This window comes from Anomaloglossus baeobatrachus, chromosome 9, assembly GCF_048569485.1.
Source record: "Anomaloglossus baeobatrachus isolate aAnoBae1 chromosome 9, aAnoBae1.hap1, whole genome shotgun sequence".
In the NCBI taxonomy this organism is placed as follows: Eukaryota; Metazoa; Chordata; class Amphibia; order Anura; family Aromobatidae; genus Anomaloglossus; species Anomaloglossus baeobatrachus.
In genome coordinates this window covers 39,244,646-39,265,628 of record NC_134361.1, presented here as the reverse complement: position 1 = coordinate 39,265,628, position 20,983 = coordinate 39,244,646, and the positions used below count along the sequence as shown (strand labels likewise).

The 20,983-nt window shown below is 43.4% G+C and overlaps 1 protein-coding gene across 1 annotated transcript; it reads right to left on the bottom strand.

The window, feature by feature from the left end:
- Positions 1-1,793: 1,793 nt before the first annotated feature.
- LOC142251079 (cytochrome P450 2G1-like) lies at positions 1,794-20,421 on the bottom strand. Its single transcript, XM_075323589.1, has 9 exons — positions 19,985-20,421; positions 18,555-18,717; positions 16,187-16,336; positions 12,605-12,765; positions 10,994-11,170; positions 8,255-8,396; positions 6,510-6,697; positions 3,381-3,522; positions 1,794-3,274 (listed from the first exon to the last, which is right to left on the bottom strand). Exons 1-9 carry the CDS (start codon positions 20,162-20,164, stop codon positions 3,093-3,095), a joined length of 1,485 nt encoding a protein of 494 aa, XP_075179704.1. The 5' UTR covers positions 20,165-20,421; the 3' UTR covers positions 1,794-3,092.
- Between the last annotated feature and the right edge of the window lie 562 nt (positions 20,422-20,983).

Here is a 20,983-nt window from a genome sequence, read left to right as displayed (position 1 = left end):
CCCCGGTGATGACAGTTGAGGGATGCCGTTGGGAAAGGAAAGGGTCTCTGCGTACTCTCTCAGTCCAAGAATACTGACACCGAAAGCTTGTAAAGCAGAATTCTGAGCACCGCTGCAGCAAGGAGGGAGCACACTTGAATCCGTGTCCTTGGTGTTGCTTGTTAGCCTGTGACCTTTTCCGTGGCACCTTGTTCACTGTTTGGACCCTACAGTGTGGAACTAATCGGGTCCCGCTCACCCATATGGCTAACGGAGTGAGCTTGCTCTCAGGGTTCACGCTTGGGATTTGATGGAATGTGTTTGCAAGGAAAGTCCCACATTTGATGGAATGTGTTTGAATGTGTTTGCAAGGAAAGTCCCATCGGTGCGCTAGTACCCTGATTTTGGAGCGGGTGAGGGATAAATCTTGAAGACTTCACCCCAGTCGGGTAAATTACCAGGACGCTTGAAGCTACTTCCTGGCCTAGGGTCCGCATACCCAGTCGTGCCCTGGCCCCCCCCAAAGATGTCTCAAGACCGCCGGCTGCCCTCCTCGGCAGATCCGTGCCCCTTGACACGATCCCCTGTGACCGGGGTTCCAGCTCCTACCAGGCCCAGACTAACGTCTGCCACCTAGTAGACTTCAGGAGCCCTGCTCCTGACCTCCTCTCTCTTCTCCACTCTAACACTTCTCTTTTCACTTTTTCACTTTCCCCAACCAACCCCCCAATTGGACGGCCCTATTCCCTTCAAGCCCCCCAATGGTGTGTCTGGTGGGTGTGGTGCAAAGTGTTCCTAGGGGTTTGACTGGCTCTGATCTTAGCAACATCAAAGAACAGGGGTCCATAACCAAGGAGGACTTGGATACTGTGTTGAAGGGCAGATTGCACAATACCCTGTGACGACTTGATAGGCCAGGGCGTCACACACTCATCTCTAGCTGTTATGCGGGCGTCACACGAGGCGATCTATCATGCGATAGATCGTCGGGGTCACGGTTTTCGTGACGCACATCCGGCTTCGTTGGCGACGTCGTTCCGTGTGACACCTATGAGCGATCGCAAATTGGTGAGAAATCGGGTATAGTGTACTCGTCGTTTATTTTTTTAAAAAATCGTTTATTTTACTTTGCACCGGTTGTTCATCGTATCCGGCGTAACACACATCGCACTGTGTGACACCCCGGGAACGATGAACATAGCTTACCTGCGTCCTGCGGCACCCGCCGGCTATGCAGAAGGAAGGAGGTGGGCGGGATGTTTACGTTCCGCTCACCTCCGCTTCTATTGCCCGGCTGCTGTGTGACGTCGCTGTAACGCCGAACGTCCCTCCCCCTTCAGGAAGTGGATGTTTGTCGCCCACAGTGACGTCGCTCAGCACGTAAGTACTTGCGATGGGGGTTAAACGACTTTGTGCGACACAGGCAGCGATTTGCCCGTGACGCACAAACGACGGGGGTGGGTACAATTGCTCGTCCGATAGATCGTACCGTGTGAAGCCCGCATCACTTTCCGGTCCTGGTTAGCTGCAGTGGAACCACACTGTCAAGATTCCGGGTTTTCCATTGAACTTTCTGCGTTTATTATCTTAGTCAAGATGGCGGTTGCTGCTTCATTTTTACGATGTGGCTTCTGTCAATCTGCCTATTTACGTTCGTGTGCATCATTCATGCCTTCATTTAGTGTGCTGTAATGTTATGGCCGATCGTCACAAATGCAACCTTCAAAACAACTTCAAAGCACCTTCATGTCTGCAAGAACAACCTGGTTTTATGTTTTACCATAGACGTTCAAGACTCATAAGAGATATGAAAACATGATTAATTGTGAGCTTTATTATATTCCAAAGTTTATTTATTTCATAAAGTACAATAAAAAATAAAAAATAAAAAAAAAAAAAAACACATTTTCTCAAAAATAAATCTTCTGTAAGGCAACTGGCTACAAAAAAAGCCCCCTCCCCCAGTGCTCTGCTAACTTTAATAACTGAACCCCGGTGACCAATTTTCGGTTGATATAGGACAATTACAGAATTGTTTGTAAAGGATCTGATCACACAAGTAGTGATATAACAGGATAACTGCGTCATGACTTTGAGGTCTCCACCCTGGGAAACAAGTTTGTGATTTCACACCCCGCCCCTTTCCCCCAAAAAAGTGTCACATTTTATGTTAGGGTCCTCTTTGACCTAATTAACCATTTAAAGAAAAATATTGAGGCAGATTAACCAAGATTGGTGTGTTGTAGTCCGATTTTGATACAAAGTACTTTAGAGTAAGATCTACCAAATTCTTTGTGGGACATTGACCTCTTAAGGATTTGGTTCATCTTTCAGTCGTTTGTGCCACGGGCTCAGAAATGTCCTGGACTCGAACACATCTCCGCCACTTTTGTTTTACAGTTTCTATCATATCTGGACTGTAGAAAAACCACAGAGGCCAGAACATCTGAGCGACAAATCAAAATCGACCGATCAATCTGTGCATACATGAAATATGATCTTCGTAGGGTTTTTCTTATGAGAAAGGTGAAGAACAGTAGAGGACTTTCCCATACAAAGATTACAGTATAAACCATGTACACTCAGTATTACTAATATAAGCTCTTCAGTTTGGATTTGAAAGAAGGGTCTAATCCATAGATTTAAATCACACAGGTAACGACTTGAGTTATTAAGGAGTGTTGTCGAGTAGGTTTCATGGTGGTTATTCGACTAATATTTTTCTCTTGGCTTCCAAAAGGTAAATGTTGACCGTTGTCTAAGGCAAGACGCTACGTGTACAACTGAGTTCAGTGGAGAAAACAAACACAGTGAGTAACAAGGATCTGTTGTCCTTTGACAGACAAGCTATGAGGTATGGGTTGAGCTGAGGTAGACAACCAAAAACAATCGAATTCTTATCACCGAACGTTCCTGAGATCTTCAATTCTTAACTTCAACTTTTAGGAGACAGTAAAGATTTATACTAAAACACATATAACCTATATGTATATGAAATCTGAGACTATATTAGGTTCATATCTTTACCAGTATACTAAATCACACAATATATTTAATTTCGATCTTTAAAACGTGAAGACGTTAGATCGTCTTCCAATGGAGACAGGAGCTCCTCAGCGAGGGACGACGAACATCTCATAGGCTCGGGGGAATGAGCTATTGGTTTTGGGTTCAGGTGTAAGGTCCAACTGTTCTCTATCCACTGTGGGCTTCAATGTAAATTTTTGCAGTACCGTGGTGAAAAAGAGGAAGAGCTCCATGCGGGCCAGGCCTTCTCCCACACATATGCGTTTTCCTAAAGGACATGAAATGGTTTAACGATACGTAGCACACCATCATTACTGTGTTCACTTATACATAATTTGGTTTTCATTATGAGATACAGTATACGGTTATTTTACCTGCAGAAAAAGGCATGAATGCATCATGTTTCTTAAAGGCGCTATTTTCATCCAAAAAACGTCCAGGATCAAACTTTTCTGGGTTCTTGAATTGTTTTGGGTCTTTCAGTACGGAGGTCAAGACTGGAAATATTGTAGTTCCCTGAAAATACAAGTATTAAAGAGTATTAAAAAAAAAAAAAGAAAAAATAATACGTCAACTATGAAAGGAGTTGTCCACTGCTTGGACAACCCCTTTTCATTCACCATGTTTTCCCTTATTAAAATAAAAACATCTACTGTATACTCACCTCCAGTGTCTTAACTTGCTCTCCTGGGGCTCACGTGACATTGTTATGTCATGTGAGTCCTGTGCCCAATCACCACCGGCTTCATTCTTCCTGCCTTTAGACAAATTGAACATCAGGAGGAAGTCAGAGCTGCGGCTGCCTCTTGTTTCCGGATTATGTTTAATACATCGAAAGATGGGGAGAGGGAAGGCGGCGTGAGCAATGTCACGTGAGCCAACACCGCTGGAATGGTGCCAGCACTGGAAGTGAGTATGTGTTTTTGTTTTAATGGGGCCAAACATGGTGAGTGAGAAAGGGGTTCGCAAGGGGAGGACAACCCCTTTAAATATTCAGTATATAAGGGTTGTCCGTGTTGATTATAAAGCGTTATGTAGGCTATAAAAAATAAAAACAGCACTACTCTTGTCTAAAAGTAGAAAAAAGGAGACCTCACAAAATTAGATTTGAGCAGATTCACTTAATTTTGGCTGGCATTTCTGATTCATTGCAAATGAATTCCATTTTTAATCGAAACTCCTCTGATTGTTGTGAGGGTTGGGTTTTTTAAAAAATAGTAAAGAAAAATAAAAAGGATATCTTTTCTAACTTTATTTTTTGCTTCTTTTCTACACTTATCGCAGCTTCTTGATCTTCAATGCCGGATTTCTGTTGCTCCGTCATTTTATTCCGACACTGATGCTAATCTGAGACTGGTGGTTGGCCTCTGCCGGTCTTGAGGGAGTGTGATGCTACTCTTTGCATGTGATGCCCGGCCCCTGTGACCGCATGAAGGTAATCACATGCCTCAGGATTGACCTCTGCACAGGAATGCAGTGACAGAAGAATAAAAGACTGGCAAAGAGGATTGGGAAGCTGCAGTGGAGGTGGTGTAAGAGGTAAGGAAATATGAGTATAAAGATTTTTTTTCTTTAGTGTTGGAGTTTTTTCAACTTATTTCCAGCCGTATCTAATGCAATAAAATGTTTAAGGAAATCGTATTGCATTGGATTGGTTATAAATCGGTTCGCTCATGTTTATCCATCAGCTGAGTTGGTGGTACGGCTCGGCTGTCATGCGATCTTCGGCTTTACACACACCCGCTGGCACGGCGTCGTCGGACTATGTTCATACCACAAAGTCTGAAAATTCAATCAACCTGGGGCTCCTGTATTGTTCAGCCAGAGCCAGGCGTCGGCTGGTTCAGGTTCACTGGTCTTCAGCTCTGCAGGAGTTAATTCCTGCAGACTAAGGAGCAGGACCTACAGGTGGTGTCACACACAGCGACGACGACAACGACGTCGCTGCTACGTCACCATTTTCTGTGACGTTGCAGCGACGTTCCGTCGCTGTCGCTGTGTGTGACCTCCAGCAACGAGCTGGCCCCTGCTGTGAGGTCGCCGCTCATTGCTGAATGTCCTGCTTCATTTTTTCGGCGTCGCTCTCCCGCTGTGACACACACATCGCTGTGTGTGACAGCGAGAGAGCAACGAAATGAAGCGAGCAGGGAGCAGGAGCCGGCGTCTGGCAGCTGCGGAAAGCTGTAACCACTGTAAACATCGGGTAACCAAGGGAAGACCTTTCCCTGGTTACCCGATATTTACCTTCGTTACCAGCCTCCGCTCTTGCTGCTAGTGCCGGCTCCTGCTCTGTGCACATGTAGCTGCAGTACACATCGGATTAATTAACCCTATGTGTACTGTAGCTAGGAGAGCAAGGAGCCAGCGCTAAGCAGTGTACGCGGCTCCCTGCTCTCTGCACTGTGACATGTAGCTGCAGTACACATCGGGTTAATTAACCCGATGTGTACTGTAGCTAGGAGAGCAAGGAGCCAGCGCTAAGCAGTGTGCGCGGCTCCCTGCTCTCTGCACATGTAGCGACGTTATGATCACTGCTGCGTCGCTGTGTTTGACAGCTAAGCAGCGATCATAACAGCGACTTACAAGGTCGCTGTTACGTCACAGAAAATGGTGACATAACAGCGATGTCGTTGTCGCTGTCGCTATGTGTGAACCCAGCTTAAGAGCTCAGGTTGCTAATTGCCTCGTGCAGCTGTCTCCTCCCTATTTAAAGCCCAGCTTCCTTGCTGTATGTGCTGATGATAGCTTCAGCTTTTTCTCCAGCGATCCTGATCGTTGTGATTTTCCTGTTTATGGTGATCCGTGTTGCGCTTCTGAGTGTTGGCCGTTACTTTCCTCTTTTTCGCTGTTTCCCAGTATACATATTGTCTCTCCTGTGTGTTTTGCGTGCTGCCTGTATGAGTTTCCATTCTCACTTGACCATGTCGTTTTGTGAGGTTTTGACTTTGTGTTTTCTGGCCCACCCCAAGAGTGTGAGAGAGGGGGAGTAAGATCAGGACTCAGACAGGAGTTACGGTCATGCTGGGGGCTCGGACCTGGTTACCATCAAACCAACTCCGAAATAAGGGACAGTACAGAGACTCTAGTCTGAGGGCCAGCCTAGGGTCACCTGTCCTGTAATTACATACCCCAGGACATCATCCCAATCAAATTATTAATAAGGCCTTTGTGGTAAATTTCAGACAATAAACTAGAATGCTCACTTTTTAGTAGTTGTGTTGGGGAAAGGAAGAACCAACCTACCAAAATCGAATGACTCTAAACCTGAATTTTCTATTAAGCCAGATGAACCATAATGAATTAAAAAAAATCTTGAGAGGAACCATCTGAACCAATGAAGGAAATGGTGGACAACAGTTAACTGAGGAGTATTATTTACCTATGTAATTTGCAATACCAGACAAAGCTCAAAAAGTAAAAATGTTGATGTTTTTTCCCTTTTTTCTAATCATAGGAAAGAAAAGCAGATCAACCAAGTCAAGATGTGAAACAGATGGGCTTACCTTCGGAATGTGGTAGCCTCGAAATGTTGTGTCTTTGCTTGTAGCGTGAGCGAGTCCTGCAGGAATAATATCTGCAAACCTTTGGATCTCGTGAATTACGGCTTCTGTATAAGGCATGTTCATTTTGTCTTCTATTGCTGGACAACGATCTTTGCCTACCACGTTATCAATCTCCTTGTGAACCTTATCTAAAATACATAAGAGGACATTTCTAAAGGCCCCGTCACACTAAGCAACATCGCTAGCAACATCGCTGCTAACGAACAACTTTTGTGACGTAGCAGCGATGTTGCTAGTGATGTTGCTGTGTGTGACATCCAGCAACAACCTGGCCCCTGCTGTGAGGTCGTTGGTTGTTGCTGAATGTCCTGGACGATTTTTTAGTTGTTGCTGTCCCGCTGTGAAGCGCACATCGCTGTGTGTGACAGCGAGACAGCAACAACTAAATGTGCAGGCAGCAGGAGCCGGCTTCTGCGGAGGCTGGTAACCACAGTAAACATCGGGTAACCAAGAAGCCTTGTGCTTGGTTACCCGATATTTACCTTTGTTACCAGACTCCGCCGCTCTCACTGTCAGTGCCGGCTCCTGCTCTGTGCACACGTAGCTGCAGGACACATCAGGTAATTAACCCGATGTGTGCTGTAGCTAGGAGAGCAGGGAGCCAGCGCTAAGCATTGTGCGCTACTCCCTGCTCTGTGCACATTTAGCTGCAGCACACATCGGGTAATTAACCCGATGTGTGCTGTAACTAGGAGAGCAGGGAGCCAGCGCTCAGTGTGCGCTGCTCCCTGCTCTCTGCACGTGTAGCTGCGTGCTGCTGGCAACCAAGGTAAATATCGGGTTGGTTACCCGATATTTACCTTAGTTACCAAGCGCAGCATCTTCCACGCGACGCTGGGGGCTGGTCACTGGTTGCTGGTGAGCTCACCAGCAACTCGTGTAGCGACGCTCCAGCGATCCCTGCCGGGTCAGGTTGCGGGTGGGATCGCTGGAGCGTCGCAGTGTGACATCTCACCAGCAACCTCCTAGCAACTTACCAGCGATCCCTATCGTTGTTGGGATCGCTGGTAAGTTGTTTAGTGTGACTGGACCTTTAGAGAAAGAGACTGTATTACAGAGTTGGGCTTAGGGTTCCTTCTATTGATGTCCTCCAATATTCATCAAATAGTGCCCAAAAATGTAATTATACAGAGCCCAAATAGCATCGCCCAATCAATTAACTAAAGTACGGCAAGGTGCAGAAGACCATTTTGTATCTCATCTGAGAAAATCCGAACAGTTCTGCCCATCATATTCTGCTCAGCGTTTGACCAGAATGTAAGCCGATTTTCTCACATGTGGAGAAGATAGTAAAAAGAATTTCTCCATCTTCTCCATTCTGCAAATCCGTGATAAATTGTACTGCACTCAGATGTCATCCGGTTTTTCAACGAACCCATTGACTTGCATGCTGCAATTTTTCCTTGGAAAGTCTCAGTTTGCGGAGAAAATTGGACTTGTACAGAACCCCATAAACCTACATTGGTCCGAGTGTGATTCAATGTTTGTTGGATCACACTCGGGAAAAGTAAATATGGTCATCTGCACCTCGCCTAAGGGAACATGACTGTGGTCACAGGTAGTATGGGATCAGCAGTGCCACTTCCGCACGCCCGGACCACCAATGGACCCTTTCCAGTTGTGGAACATCATGTTCCCTGTCCCATGCGTCACCTCATACACCTTTTACGCCTCTAAGTAATTACCTTGTATTTCTGGATATTTCATCAGTACAAGAAATCCATATCTCACTGTTAAACTTGTAGTCTCGGTTCCAGCAAAGAATAAGTCAATAATCGTCCCCAGTAGATTATCCTCATGAAATTCTGTGTTTGGATTATTTTTCTCCTAATAAAACACGTTACCTTTTAATAATTAACCATGACAAAAATCTACACTCAATGGTAGAGTCAAGCTAAGCCAAGAGAAATCCTAACACACCTGAGCCCTATGGCAAAAAGTATGGCAGTGTTCACACTTGCCATGTGCTCAATAATATTGCTATCTTCTTATGTCACACAAAAGTCTTTGGGTCCCCTTAGACATCTGGGTTCAGCTTTAACGTCTATCTCTACGCCACCTATATCTGTACCCTTGGAGTCATGCATAACACTGAAACAGAAATAACACTGACAACCCAACAAGATGTCTAGTTAAAAGGAATCTGTCAGTAGGATCACCCCCCAAACCATCAATATGAGCATATGTGCCGCTCCCGTGACCGCAGCTGGTGCTGCTCGGATCCGGATCTACGGTGCGGCTCGAGCGGTTCTCCGGACCCGGGGGTCGCGCGGACACTCCGAATAAAAGGGAACATATTTATACGGTATTAGTTGTAAAATGTCTATGGCGCCAACCACGGTGTGTGGTGAAATGTAGCACCACCGCTGCCGTTGCGGGGCTCCCTGGGATGTTGGGCTGGCAGCTGGATGTTAACTCCTCCGTGGGTAGGGATGGATGTCCCGGGGCCCAGTGTCTCTATGCTGAGATAAGTGAGTGCAGGGGCCGGTGCACCCGGCCAGGCCGGGGATGTTACTCACGGTCGAATAAAGCACACAAGTCCTGTGGTAAACCAAAGTGATGGTGGCCGGCTGCCGCAGACGGGTGTATCTGATCCCACACTCGGGTTGGTAGTTAAAGTCTCTCTCCTGTGCACTCAGTGTGTTGTAGGTAGGACTTCCCGGTTTGAAACACAGAAGTCCGCTCCCGGTCCTTTGGTTGGGAGCTGTGCCCATCTGATGCTGACCCTTGGGATCTACGAGCCCTGGCGGTTGCCCTATCCCTCTCTGTGGGTGGTTCTCTACTTTTTGGGACTTGGGTTGGGACAGGACCTAAAATCCTGCCCTCAATTGGTTAATTAGATAGGCCGTTGGTTCCGGTCCTGGCTTCAGGGTCTGAGTGCACCTGTGCACACGGTTTCCGGGTGGGTTCTCCGGTGTCGGTACCGGCGGGTTCCAACCCTGCCCCGGTCCAACTCGGAACTCCGGCAGCAGTCTTTCTGTCTCCTGCAGACTCTGGCTACTGTCTGCCACCTAGCCAAGGTGTCAGGGCTCCAACCCTGGCACCTGTCAGCTTGCACCTCCACTCCACTTGAACGTAAACTCACTGTTTTCCCACCCCAGGCTCTCCAGACCCCTAGGTGGGCGTTCCCTATCCGCCTGGTCCCGCCCACTGGTGTGTTCGTCCTTCCCTGAGGGGGGTGACTAGGGTTTCAGGTCGGCTGATTTAACCCTTCGAGGAATAGGTGTTGTGCGGGGGCCTACATGTACATCTACCTGGTTTTCCAGGGCGCTACACATACAGGTCATCTAAAGTTGAATAAAACGGCACCTTGATATCTGCAAACCGATGTCTTATTCCAGAGAAATCCATGTTTTTCTTAATATGTAAATGAGCTGTTAAGGTCTATGGGCCGGACATAGATGTCCCTGAGGATCTCCCTCCAAAGCTTTAAATGAAAAAAGGTGATACCAGTTTGAGACATGTAGACCAGGAGAGCAGACTGTCAGTCATTACATGTCTCACACTGGTAGCGGCCCATTTCATTTATAATAAGCTCTGGAGGCAGATTCTCAGGTAGATTTATGTGCACCCCATAGAACTTAACAGCTTATTTACATATTGAGAAAAACATGGATTTCTCTGGAATAAGGTATCCAATCACAGATGTCAAGGTGTCATTTTATTCAATTTCTATGACCTACATGTTGATATAGCTACAAAAATACATACAGCTGCACTCTAAAATGCTCACAATGAATAACGGAACTCTGGTATTGCATTACTGCTATAGGAATAATTGGAAAAAAAAAAAAAGATACTTAGCTTATGTATTGACCAATGCATGTGAGCCCAGTAACCACAACAAGGCAATCTCTTATATATCGAGACCCAACCTTGAAAAGCCTCTATCTGGGTTAAAAACCTACGTGTCTGGGCAGAAAAGATCTAGCTATAAAGGAGGATGGACACAGTCTGGTTATAGGGTATAGGGTATAGAGTGCTCAGTCAGAAAGAAATTAACTACTAATATATCAAAAAGACTGACCCACACAGCTACATATCCATATGGACAGTTTAGGAGGGCTGACCTTACTGTCAAATTCCTTTTAAAGGGTAACTAAACTTTAATTTTACTTAGTATTGCAAAGTTAAAAACTTTTGTACTATACTTGATTGCCTTACTTTGCCACTTTTTCTCTTTGCTGCAGTGTTTCAATGCCCAGTATATGTAACTTTACAAGATCCTTTTAACTGCTGCTCAGCAAAGATCAGACAATAATCAAACAGTCAAGCAAAGGAAGGTAATGATAATGAAGTATGTTACAAAAAAAAAAAAAACAATATTTCAATTCCTGGATGATAATTGGAAAAAACAAAAAAAAACAATAGGTTAGATATTTGATGATAAATTGGTCTAAATATTGTTCACAAATGTACTTTACCTCTTTCATCTTTATGAGAAAGCAATCTAAAAAGTCCCGGGGACAGTTCTCATCGAGGGTATCTTGGTGGGCTCTCGTCATACCCATCACAAACGCTTTTAACTTTTCAAAACTTTTGAAGATGCTCTGGTGAGGACCTGGGATCCGGGCCATCAAATTTGGGAAAAGGTTTAGAAGCTAAAATAAAAAACAGGAACACAAAATTTGGGTAAATTTTAAAAATTAAAAACAAAAATCTAGTGTAAACCTTTATTTAACTTTCTGCCATAAATCTTAAATATAAAGCAAATGGATAATTATTGGACATTATTTTTAACTTTTTATTGTTTTGAGGTTGTAAACATTTCATCAGTATATTCTCCCCGCTTCTTCCAAATTGGCTCAGGTATGCAAGGATACAAAATTTTAAACCAGAAAAAAAAAGTGTATATCAATTAGACACCTATCCAATTTAGTAAATGGTAATAGCAAATGTACCGTAGAGGCAGCCATGGGTGTTATAATATAATAATAATAATAATAATAATAATAATAATAATAATAATAATAATAATAATAATAATGGCTGTTATAAAGTCCTTGAAGGAATGTGGCTCAGTCATTGTTGGACCCATGGCTTTCACAGATCTCTTATTTAAAAATGTGTTCTCTTATAAATTTGTAGGTTACATCTTCTTACAACTCCATACTGCCCCAATAATTGTCCTCGAGCTCCTGTGTCCCTTATGCTGTATGGTTGGTGGCTTGCTATCTTGGGATGATGGCACCAAACCATGACTTTTTTTCTAGCTGTCAATATTGTAGGAGAAGGTCAGTTTGGGGTAAGAGTCCTTCCTAAACAAACTGGCAAAAGCACTTTGCTAGAGTGAGATATGACTGTGTGGCCCACTGAGTGTGCATTTAGTTTGAGCTTAGTTTGGGTTTAGTGTGTGCTTAGCAGGGGCGGACTGGGCCGAGAGGCAGGCGGGCAATTGCCCCCCAGGCTGCTCTCCCAGCTGCTGTAGAGGGACGGCTGCCTGCTGCATAATGTCATTATAACACACATGGCATCGCACAGTGAATTGCGCGCGGCCGTGTCTCCTGTACTGTGATGTGGCCAGGCACACTAACACATTACAGGTGCAGACAGTGTTGGCCGGCCGCATAGTACAGGAGACATCGCCGCGTGCAGTTCACTGTGTGTTAGTGTTGGGCTTAGTGTTGGGCTTAGTGTTGGGCTTAGTGTTGGGCTTAGTGTTGGGCTTAGTGTTGGGCTTAGTGTTGGGCTTAGTGTTGGGCTTAGTGTTGGGCTTAGTGTTGGGCTTAGTGTTGGGCTTAGTGTTGGGCTTAGTGTTGGGCTTAGTGTTGGGCTTAGTGTTGGGCTTAGAACATAAACCTGAGTCACCAAAAATGCGACACCATAATGAACACCCTTCTTTTAGTTAGATCAGTGTCTCCTATGATCTAGCCCTGTATATAATACATGCCACCATGATTAGGCCAATTAACGAAAAAATAATTTCTGGACAAATTCTACAGATAAAAACTTTAGAAGAAGAACATTGATGTAAGTGATCACAGGGCATCAGACCTGACTGCATCATACCCATCAGAGCTCATTGGGTCACTTACCTGTCCCCAAAAAGTTTTGAACACTCGGACAAAATCTCGAATATGAGACAGAAGAGACATAAACTTTTCATCCTCGTAGTCGAATCTCTCACCGAACACAACGGAGCAAATCACGTTAGAAACGGAAAGTCTCAATAGATAGGTCGGATCAAACGGAGCATCTGTGGGGAATGATACAGAACTGGTCAGCGACTGTGCAAAGACGAGGCTACCTCAATACTGGACTTTATCATTTTCATTTTTTGTATAATAATGGAGGAAATATTATCTACAATCATCTGTTTTACAATTTATTGGTCCAATGCCGCCTTTTTCAGCAGAAAACCCCTACATAAAACCTAATAATAAACACCAACAGTTAGAGAATAATACCCATATCACATCAAAGAATAATTAATATTATTATAAAACCTAATAAATTGATTATCTTGGAGTAGAAGAAAACTCTTCTAAGATTGATCACGTCTATCTTATGGGCCGTAATGACTTGCAGCTTTTACTGAATAAGTTGAACTGTAATAACAGACTTAGCCTTATTGACAAGGGTGGCGCTATTGATGGATGAATTAAATGCGCACTAGGGAACTGTTCTTACATGGGGCCTTCTGCTTTCTGTGTCCACCTCTTCGGGTACGGTTCCACTTGTGCACAGCCTCCGATGTCCCTCTGCTGCGAGCATCAGCCGTGGGTCATACGACTGTGATACAATCTTGTGATCGGATCACAGGTGCGACGAAGAGGGAGGGAGCGCTTTCTCCCCATCTCCTCCGCTGCCTGTCTCTGCGTACATAGCACTGTGGTCGGATGACATGCGAGTGCAGTGCAATGTTTCACACTCTCCCATAGACTTGTATGGGGGTGCGTGAGCCGAGACTCACTGCCAAACATGGCATGCTAGGATTCATTCCTCAGGCTGCTATGGCATGAGAAATCAATCGCAGATGGACACTGCCCCATAATTTTGCATTGATGCGAGTGCAGGCCGATGTTTTATCAGATTGCACTCGTCCGTGCAAAATCGCAAGTGGAACTGAGGCCTTCTAAAGAGTTTGGCTTGAAAGTCCAATGATCCGGAAGATATGATAATCTGTAACCTACTAGATTCCATTCATGGAAGATTAAAGAGCAGTCTCTAGAAAAGCCACCACTTTGCTCCTACATTTCTTATTGGGTCCACCCTTTCTGAGCTCATGTAACCTATAGATTTTCTGGTTTACAGCCCCCAATTTAGCGCTCTAAGAAAGTTTAGTGTTAAACCCTATGGGAAACCTATGTAACGGTACGGTGACTCTGTACAAATACATTGCCTTCTTAAAGGGAACCTGTCACCAGTTTTGGGGCCTATAAGCTGCGGCCACCACCAGTGGGCTCTTATATACAGCATTCTAACATACTGTATATAAGAGCCCAGGCCACTGTGTAGAACGTAAAAATCACTTTATAATACTCATCTAAACGGTCGGTGCGATGCAGATGAGTCAGATGGGCGTCTCTGTTCTTTGGGTGCAGCGCCTCCTCTTTCGGCCATCTTTGTCCTCCTTCTTCTGAAGCCTGGGTACATGACGCGTCCTACGTCATGCACACAGGCTGGCATAGAGGTCCTGCGCAGGCGCACTTTGATCTTCCCTGAGCATGGCAGATCAAAGTATTGTAGTGCGCCTGCCCAGGACCTCAATGACCGCTTGTGTGTATGACGTAGGACATGTCATGCACCCAGGCTTCAGAAGAAGGAGGACCAAGATGGAAAGAGGAGACACGGCACCCGGAGTACAGAGACACTCATCTGACCCATCTGCACCATACTGACCATTTAGTGTTTTTTATGTTCTACACATCGGCCTGGGCTCTTATATACAGCATGTTAGAATGCTGTATATAAGAGCCCGGTGGTGGTGGCCGCAGCTCCTAGGCTCCAAATCTTGTGACAGGTTCCCTTTAAGCGCCTAAGTTGAAATGGAAATTGATGAGAAAGACTTAACCTCTGGTAGGTTTCCACTGGATTGTGTAACTATCCGGCAAAAACCTAATGATACCCTATGTATGTGCGTAGATGGAATAATTAAATTAGGCACAAGCAGCGCCAAACCTGTAGGCTTAAAGGGATTTTCCCACGAACAACGTTGATTTTGATCAATAGATCTTGGAATAATAATAAGATCCACAATTGGATGTGTTTAAAAAAAATGTTCCTGTGCTGAGATAATCTTATATATGTGTCCCTGCTGTGTACTGTGTAATGGCCGTGTCTGACTGTGCAGGAACATGGTCTGATCACACAGAAGACATTACAGTATGGGATCACAAAGTATTCTTTCTAGGAGGTAAAATATTTTTTAAAAACATGTAGAGAAAGGTTTTACCTCGCAGAATCAACTGTGATCCCATGCTGTAATATCTGTATACTTATTGCTTCCTCCCCGGCCCAGGAGCTGTGGTATGATCAGACCATGTCCCTGTATGGTCAGACACGGCCATTACACAGTACTTAACAGGGACACATATATAGGATTATCTCAGCACAGGAACATTTTTTTTAATCACATCCAATTGTGGAAATTATTATTATTCCAAGATCTGTTGATTAAAAGAAACTTTGAAATTAATTTTGTTGGTGGGAAAATCCCTTTAAGGTCCATATAACAAATGGCCTAAGCTTGTAAATGTATACAAAGTGTTTAGTCTATGTCTTTAGGGTATTAGATTTCAGAGATGTTTTTTTTTTCTCCTGCACAATTTGCAAGTCATTGTATTTTTGCTTTTCACCGGCAATGTCAAAAGAGCAAATTCCAAACCAGCAATGTAAACAGTGATCTGTCCATCAAGTCATCCGGCAGGTTGTACAGGACGGAGCACAATAAGTAGGGATGTGGTACCTGTAATTACCGGCTGCTTTGTTTAGTAAAATTTACTCTATAGAATTAGTCCCGACTCCATACATGTCCTAGACTTAAGCCCTTATTAGGCAGGGGGCAAAAATTGGGCTAAAAATTGCAATATTGTTCAAAACTGAGCGATATATGTATATATTAGCTGCTAGCGAAACGTTATATTAACAATTGTTCTATAAGCAAAAAAGTGCTCGTAGCCTGTCTAAAAAGGCCATTAAAGGGAATCCGTCACCAGGTTTTTGCTCTCCCATCTGAGAGCAGTATAATGTAGAGACAGAGACCCTGATTCCAGTGATGTGTCACTTACTGAGCTGTTTGCTGTCATTTTGATAAATTCAATGTTTTCTCTGCTGCAGATCTAGCAGTTATACAGAGATCATAAATATGCTGGACTACCTGCAGCACGCCGAGTAGTCCTGTAATTATAATCTACTGCTGATTAAACAGTGATTGTATCAAAACTACACTAAGCAGCCCAGTAAGTGACACATCGCTGGAATCAGGGTCTCTGCCTCAACATTATGCTGCGCTCAGATTAGGTGGCAAAAACCTGGTGAGAGATTCCCTTTAAATTACCACTGATCGGTAGACTTTTAGCGGCCATGGTTGACCTGTCTATATGGGCCCTAACTTAATTTGAACATCTCCAGCTGATACAGAACTACCATTTACATGATTTCTCATCATCACCGACCTTTACTTTCCATAAATCTCTCGGTCAGACATCGGGCTTCTTCTTGGATTCTTTCTTCGATGCTTCTTTTCCCCATTCCAAAATTTCTCAACGTCATAAGAGAAAATCGTCGAAGAGTCTTCCATCTTTCTCCGTTGCTCATAAGGACCCCTAAAAGCAATGACATACATCATTTTTAGTTCATAAAAAGCCTCAAAAAATGATACTAGTATTCTGGTTATTAACCACAGTTAAAGGAATCTGTCAGCAGGTTTTTGCTACCTCATCTGAGAGCAGTATAATGTAGGCAAAGAGATCCTGAATCCAGCGATATATCACTTAGATTACTGTCTGAAGCCATTTGGACACAATTAGAATATTTAGATTTAGCCATGTAGCAGAGCTGAGAGAGCTGTCCCTGCCAACATTAGGGTTTCAATATATATTGTAACATTGACAGTAAGGTGTCCATCAGTGGAGGGCGTGTGCCGGACTGTCACATTTGTGACATTCGAGTCCAAACAATGATAAGCCCTGCTGCTTAAACAAACATAGCAAAAAAAAAAAAAAAAACAGATCGGACCTTGACAAGACAGGCAGCCCTGAATTCTCTGTGTTAGCCCTTGCAGCATGCTGTCTTCAGCTTCCATAGCAAAAACCTGCTGTCAAATTCACTTTAATGCTAGGAAACCTTCTATAATCACCTTATTTTCACTAGGGAGTCGTGCCCCTTTACATGATGAGGAGGTTCGATTAAATTGGGTTGTTATGTTATAATATCTTTTCATTTTTTAACATTGTTTCTATTTGAGGTTATATTTGTCTGTTAATGGCCGCAGTGCGTATGTATTTTCCGTTTTCTTCTTGTTTTCCATGTGTAGTTCCATTGTCATCAGGATTTTGGTTTCGGCGCATTGTGCTTTAATGTCACATATCAAATATTTTTCATACTCCTATTTATTATTTTTAATAAAAATATATGAACAGTTTGCAGGGATTAGAAGAGACAGATTCCAGAAAAGAAGGTTTCTCTGATACTTCCAAGTTTTTGGTTAAGGACTGAGCTGGTTGGTGGCATTTGAGGCACAAGCCCTGGGTGCTTGTTTGCCGAAAACAAGATATTTAGATACAGTGAAATGCCTAAATGCACAAAAATGCCTAAATTAAACTTAAAAGCTATGTAAAAATATCCCACATACAGGAGCGGAACGATTGCAGTCTCAGGGATTGCGACCGGGCCCGGGGTTGCGGGGGGCCAGCCGGTCCAAGCACCTGCTTCATCTAGATGTGTGTCCGAAACCACACATCCAGTTGAAATGCATTGTGGTGCAGATACCTGTTGGGTCCCTGCACTGCAATACATGCTGTCGGTCAGACAGAAGCTGGCAGCTTTCATCGGCGTCCCTGTGACTGATGTGGCACATGACAATGACGTCATGCATTGCCATGGCATGAATGCTGATGAAAGCTGCCAGCCAGTTATAGAGGAGGACGCCACGTGGCATGGGAGCTGGGAAAGTGGTGAGTACAGTATATACCAGGTGGGGGACATTATACACCAGAAAGGGGACAGACAATGTATTTCAGGAGGGGCCCAGGAGAGGAATATATACACCAGGAAGGGGAAAGTATATACCACGAGGGGGACAGTATTTACCAGGAGAGGCTCAGGAGAGGAACATATACATCAGAAAAGGGCAGTATATACCAGGAGGGGCCCAGGAGAGGAATATTTACACCAGGAAGGGGAAAGTATATACCACGAGGGGGACAGTATTTACCAGGAGAGGCTCAGGAGAGGAACATATACATCAGAAAGGGGCAATATATACCAGGAGGGGCCCAGGAGAGGAATATATACACCAGGAAGGGGAAAGTATATACCACGAGGGGGACAGTATTTACCAGGAGAGGCTCAGGAGAGGAACATATACATCAGAAAGGGGCAATATATACCAGGAGGGGCCCAGGAGAGGGATATATACACCAGACGGGGGGCAGTATATACCAGAAGGAGGACAGTAATACAAGAAGAGGGACATTATATACCAGGATGGAGGACAGTATATACCAGGATGGAGAACATGTTTACTAGGATGGGGGGGACATACCAGGATGGGAGGCATATATACCAGGATGGGGGACATATTCACCAGGAAAGAGCCCAGGATGGGGTACATTAGAAGAAGATGGGTGACATTACTACATAATGGTGGGGGAAGGGCAACTCGTACGTCTCTATAGGATTTAGAACACTAAATGTATACATACATATACATACAACTGACCAACATGCGGGGATGAGGGGGGGGCCAGGTCCAAATTTTGCATTGGAGCCATCAAACCCTAGTTACGCCACTGTGCACATATATATGTATGGATGTCTTACCATAATCCTTAAAAAACAGATCCATTACTTTGACTTCGGCTCTATCACTGAACACATCGCTATGGTCAATCAGCGCCTCCTTTACGGCATCATAGCCAATCAGTATGACGGCACGCTGGCTGGCGAGGTAGATGGTGTATACGGGTCCATACTTCTCACTCAGCTACATTGGGATATAAATATGTTATTTAGCATAGAATATTATTTGAGGAGGGTTCTGGTTGTATCTAACGGATTATAGAGGACAGTTGTGAAGAATATTCTATTGAAGAGAAGGGGCAGGAGTATGGGCCATGTTCTGCCTTTACACTTTCTGACCGGTCAGTGTTCTTCTGTATTACCCCTTGGACACTTTTACATTAAAGGTATATTCCCAGAGTAAAAAATGATTACCTCTCCAAAGGATAAAGGCGAGCCCATTAAAGGGGTTTTCCATTACTTTGACATTGATAGCCTGTCCTTAGGATAGGTCATCAATATCTGGTCAGCCAGGGTCCGACACTCCGCACCCTCACCGATCAGCTGTTCTCGGTCCTGGTGGCGGCAGCAGGAATATTTTTTATCAAACTAAAAATGTTTTTAAATAGGTTTTCTCTAAAAAAAATAAATAATAAAAATATATTATATATATATAAGAATTTTTTAATATTTATTTATTACTTTATATATATATCTATATATGTGTGTGTGTGTGTGTGTGTGTGTGTGTGTGTGTGTGTGTGTGTGTGTGTGTAATAAATATAATTAAAAACAATATATTATATATATATATATATATATATATATATATATATATATATATATATAATTGATTTTAATTATATTTATTACACACACATATATAGTAATAAATATAATTAAAAAAAATCTTATATATATATATATATATATATAAAAAAAATTGTTTTTAATTAATTACTAATATATATATATATATATATATATATATATATATATATAATTAAAAACAATTCTTTTTTTATTTTTAGAAAAAATGCCATTTTTAGAGCTGCTCCCACCCACACCAGGCTCTATATGTACAATGTCTATAGACAGTGAGCTGCAAATCACAGCAGGGGGGAGTACTGGACTAACTGACCTAGTTGGCAATGATAATCTCCTGAAGTATAAATAAATATTGCAGGTAAACAGCACACAGTGTGTGTGTGTGTGTGTGTGATAAGATCTCTGTGTTAACCCTTACAGCATGCTGTTTTCAGATTACATAGCAAAATCCTGCTGACAAATTCCCTTTAACCTTTATTTAGTGGATACAGTTGGCATGTAGAGTACCTACAGACTCATAATGTTATTGATTGCACCTTTAACTATTTCACTGACAAACTGTGATGTTGTTAGCATGCTAATAATGTGATTTTCAACATTTAATACTGGATTTGAAGAATTCTGAAAAAATAAATCTTACATACCTTAAGTAAGGACTGAGGTAGTTCGGAAGTGCCGATCTGTAACACGTTGCCCAGGACAGGGAGAGGTGTGGGTCCTGGAGGCAGGTTTTTCTGTTTTATCTTATTCCGCCATTTAATGAGATAAAATATCAGAATGACTCCAGTAGCTATAAGAAGGGTGCCTCCAATATTCACCGCCATGACACTGCAAAGTACAAAGCGGGTCCTTGTATACAGTATCTGTGTCTGATTAGGAAAAAGCCGAGATACAGGATTACATTCCAAACGGCATGTGATCTCTTAGAAGGGGTTGGGTGAGTGTGAAGTGCAAAGTTACAGCCGTATTTCACAATGGTTTATAAAGGCTGTGGCTAGTAAAACACAGCTATCGGCTTACTCCCTTTCAGAATCACTTGTCTGGAATTTCCTGACTGTGGAACATAAACTTCCTGGATTTAAAACACATGGAACTTCCTGTATTTGGAACACACGGTACTTCCTGTATTTGGAACACACGGTACTTCCTGTATTTCGAACACATCGTACTTCCTGTATTTGGAACACACGGTACTTCCTGTATTTCGAACACATCGTACTTCCTGTATTTCGAACACATCGTACTTCCTGTATTTCGAACACATCGTACTTCCTGTATTTCGAACACATGGTACTTTCTGTATTTGGAACACATGGTACTTCCTGTATTTGGAACACATGGAACGTTCTGTATTTGGAACACATGGAACGTTCTGTATTTGGAACTCATGATACTTCCTGTTTTTGGAACACATGGTACTTCCTGTATTTTGAGGACATGGAACTTCCTGTATTTGGAACACATGGTACTTCCTGCATTAGAAACACATGGAACTTTCTGTATTTGGAACTCATGATACTTCCTGTTTTTGGAACACATGGTACTTCCTGTATTTGGAGCACTGGAACTTCCTGTATTTGGAACACATGGTACTTTCTGTATTTGGAACACATGGTACTTCCTGTATTTGGAATGCATGGTAC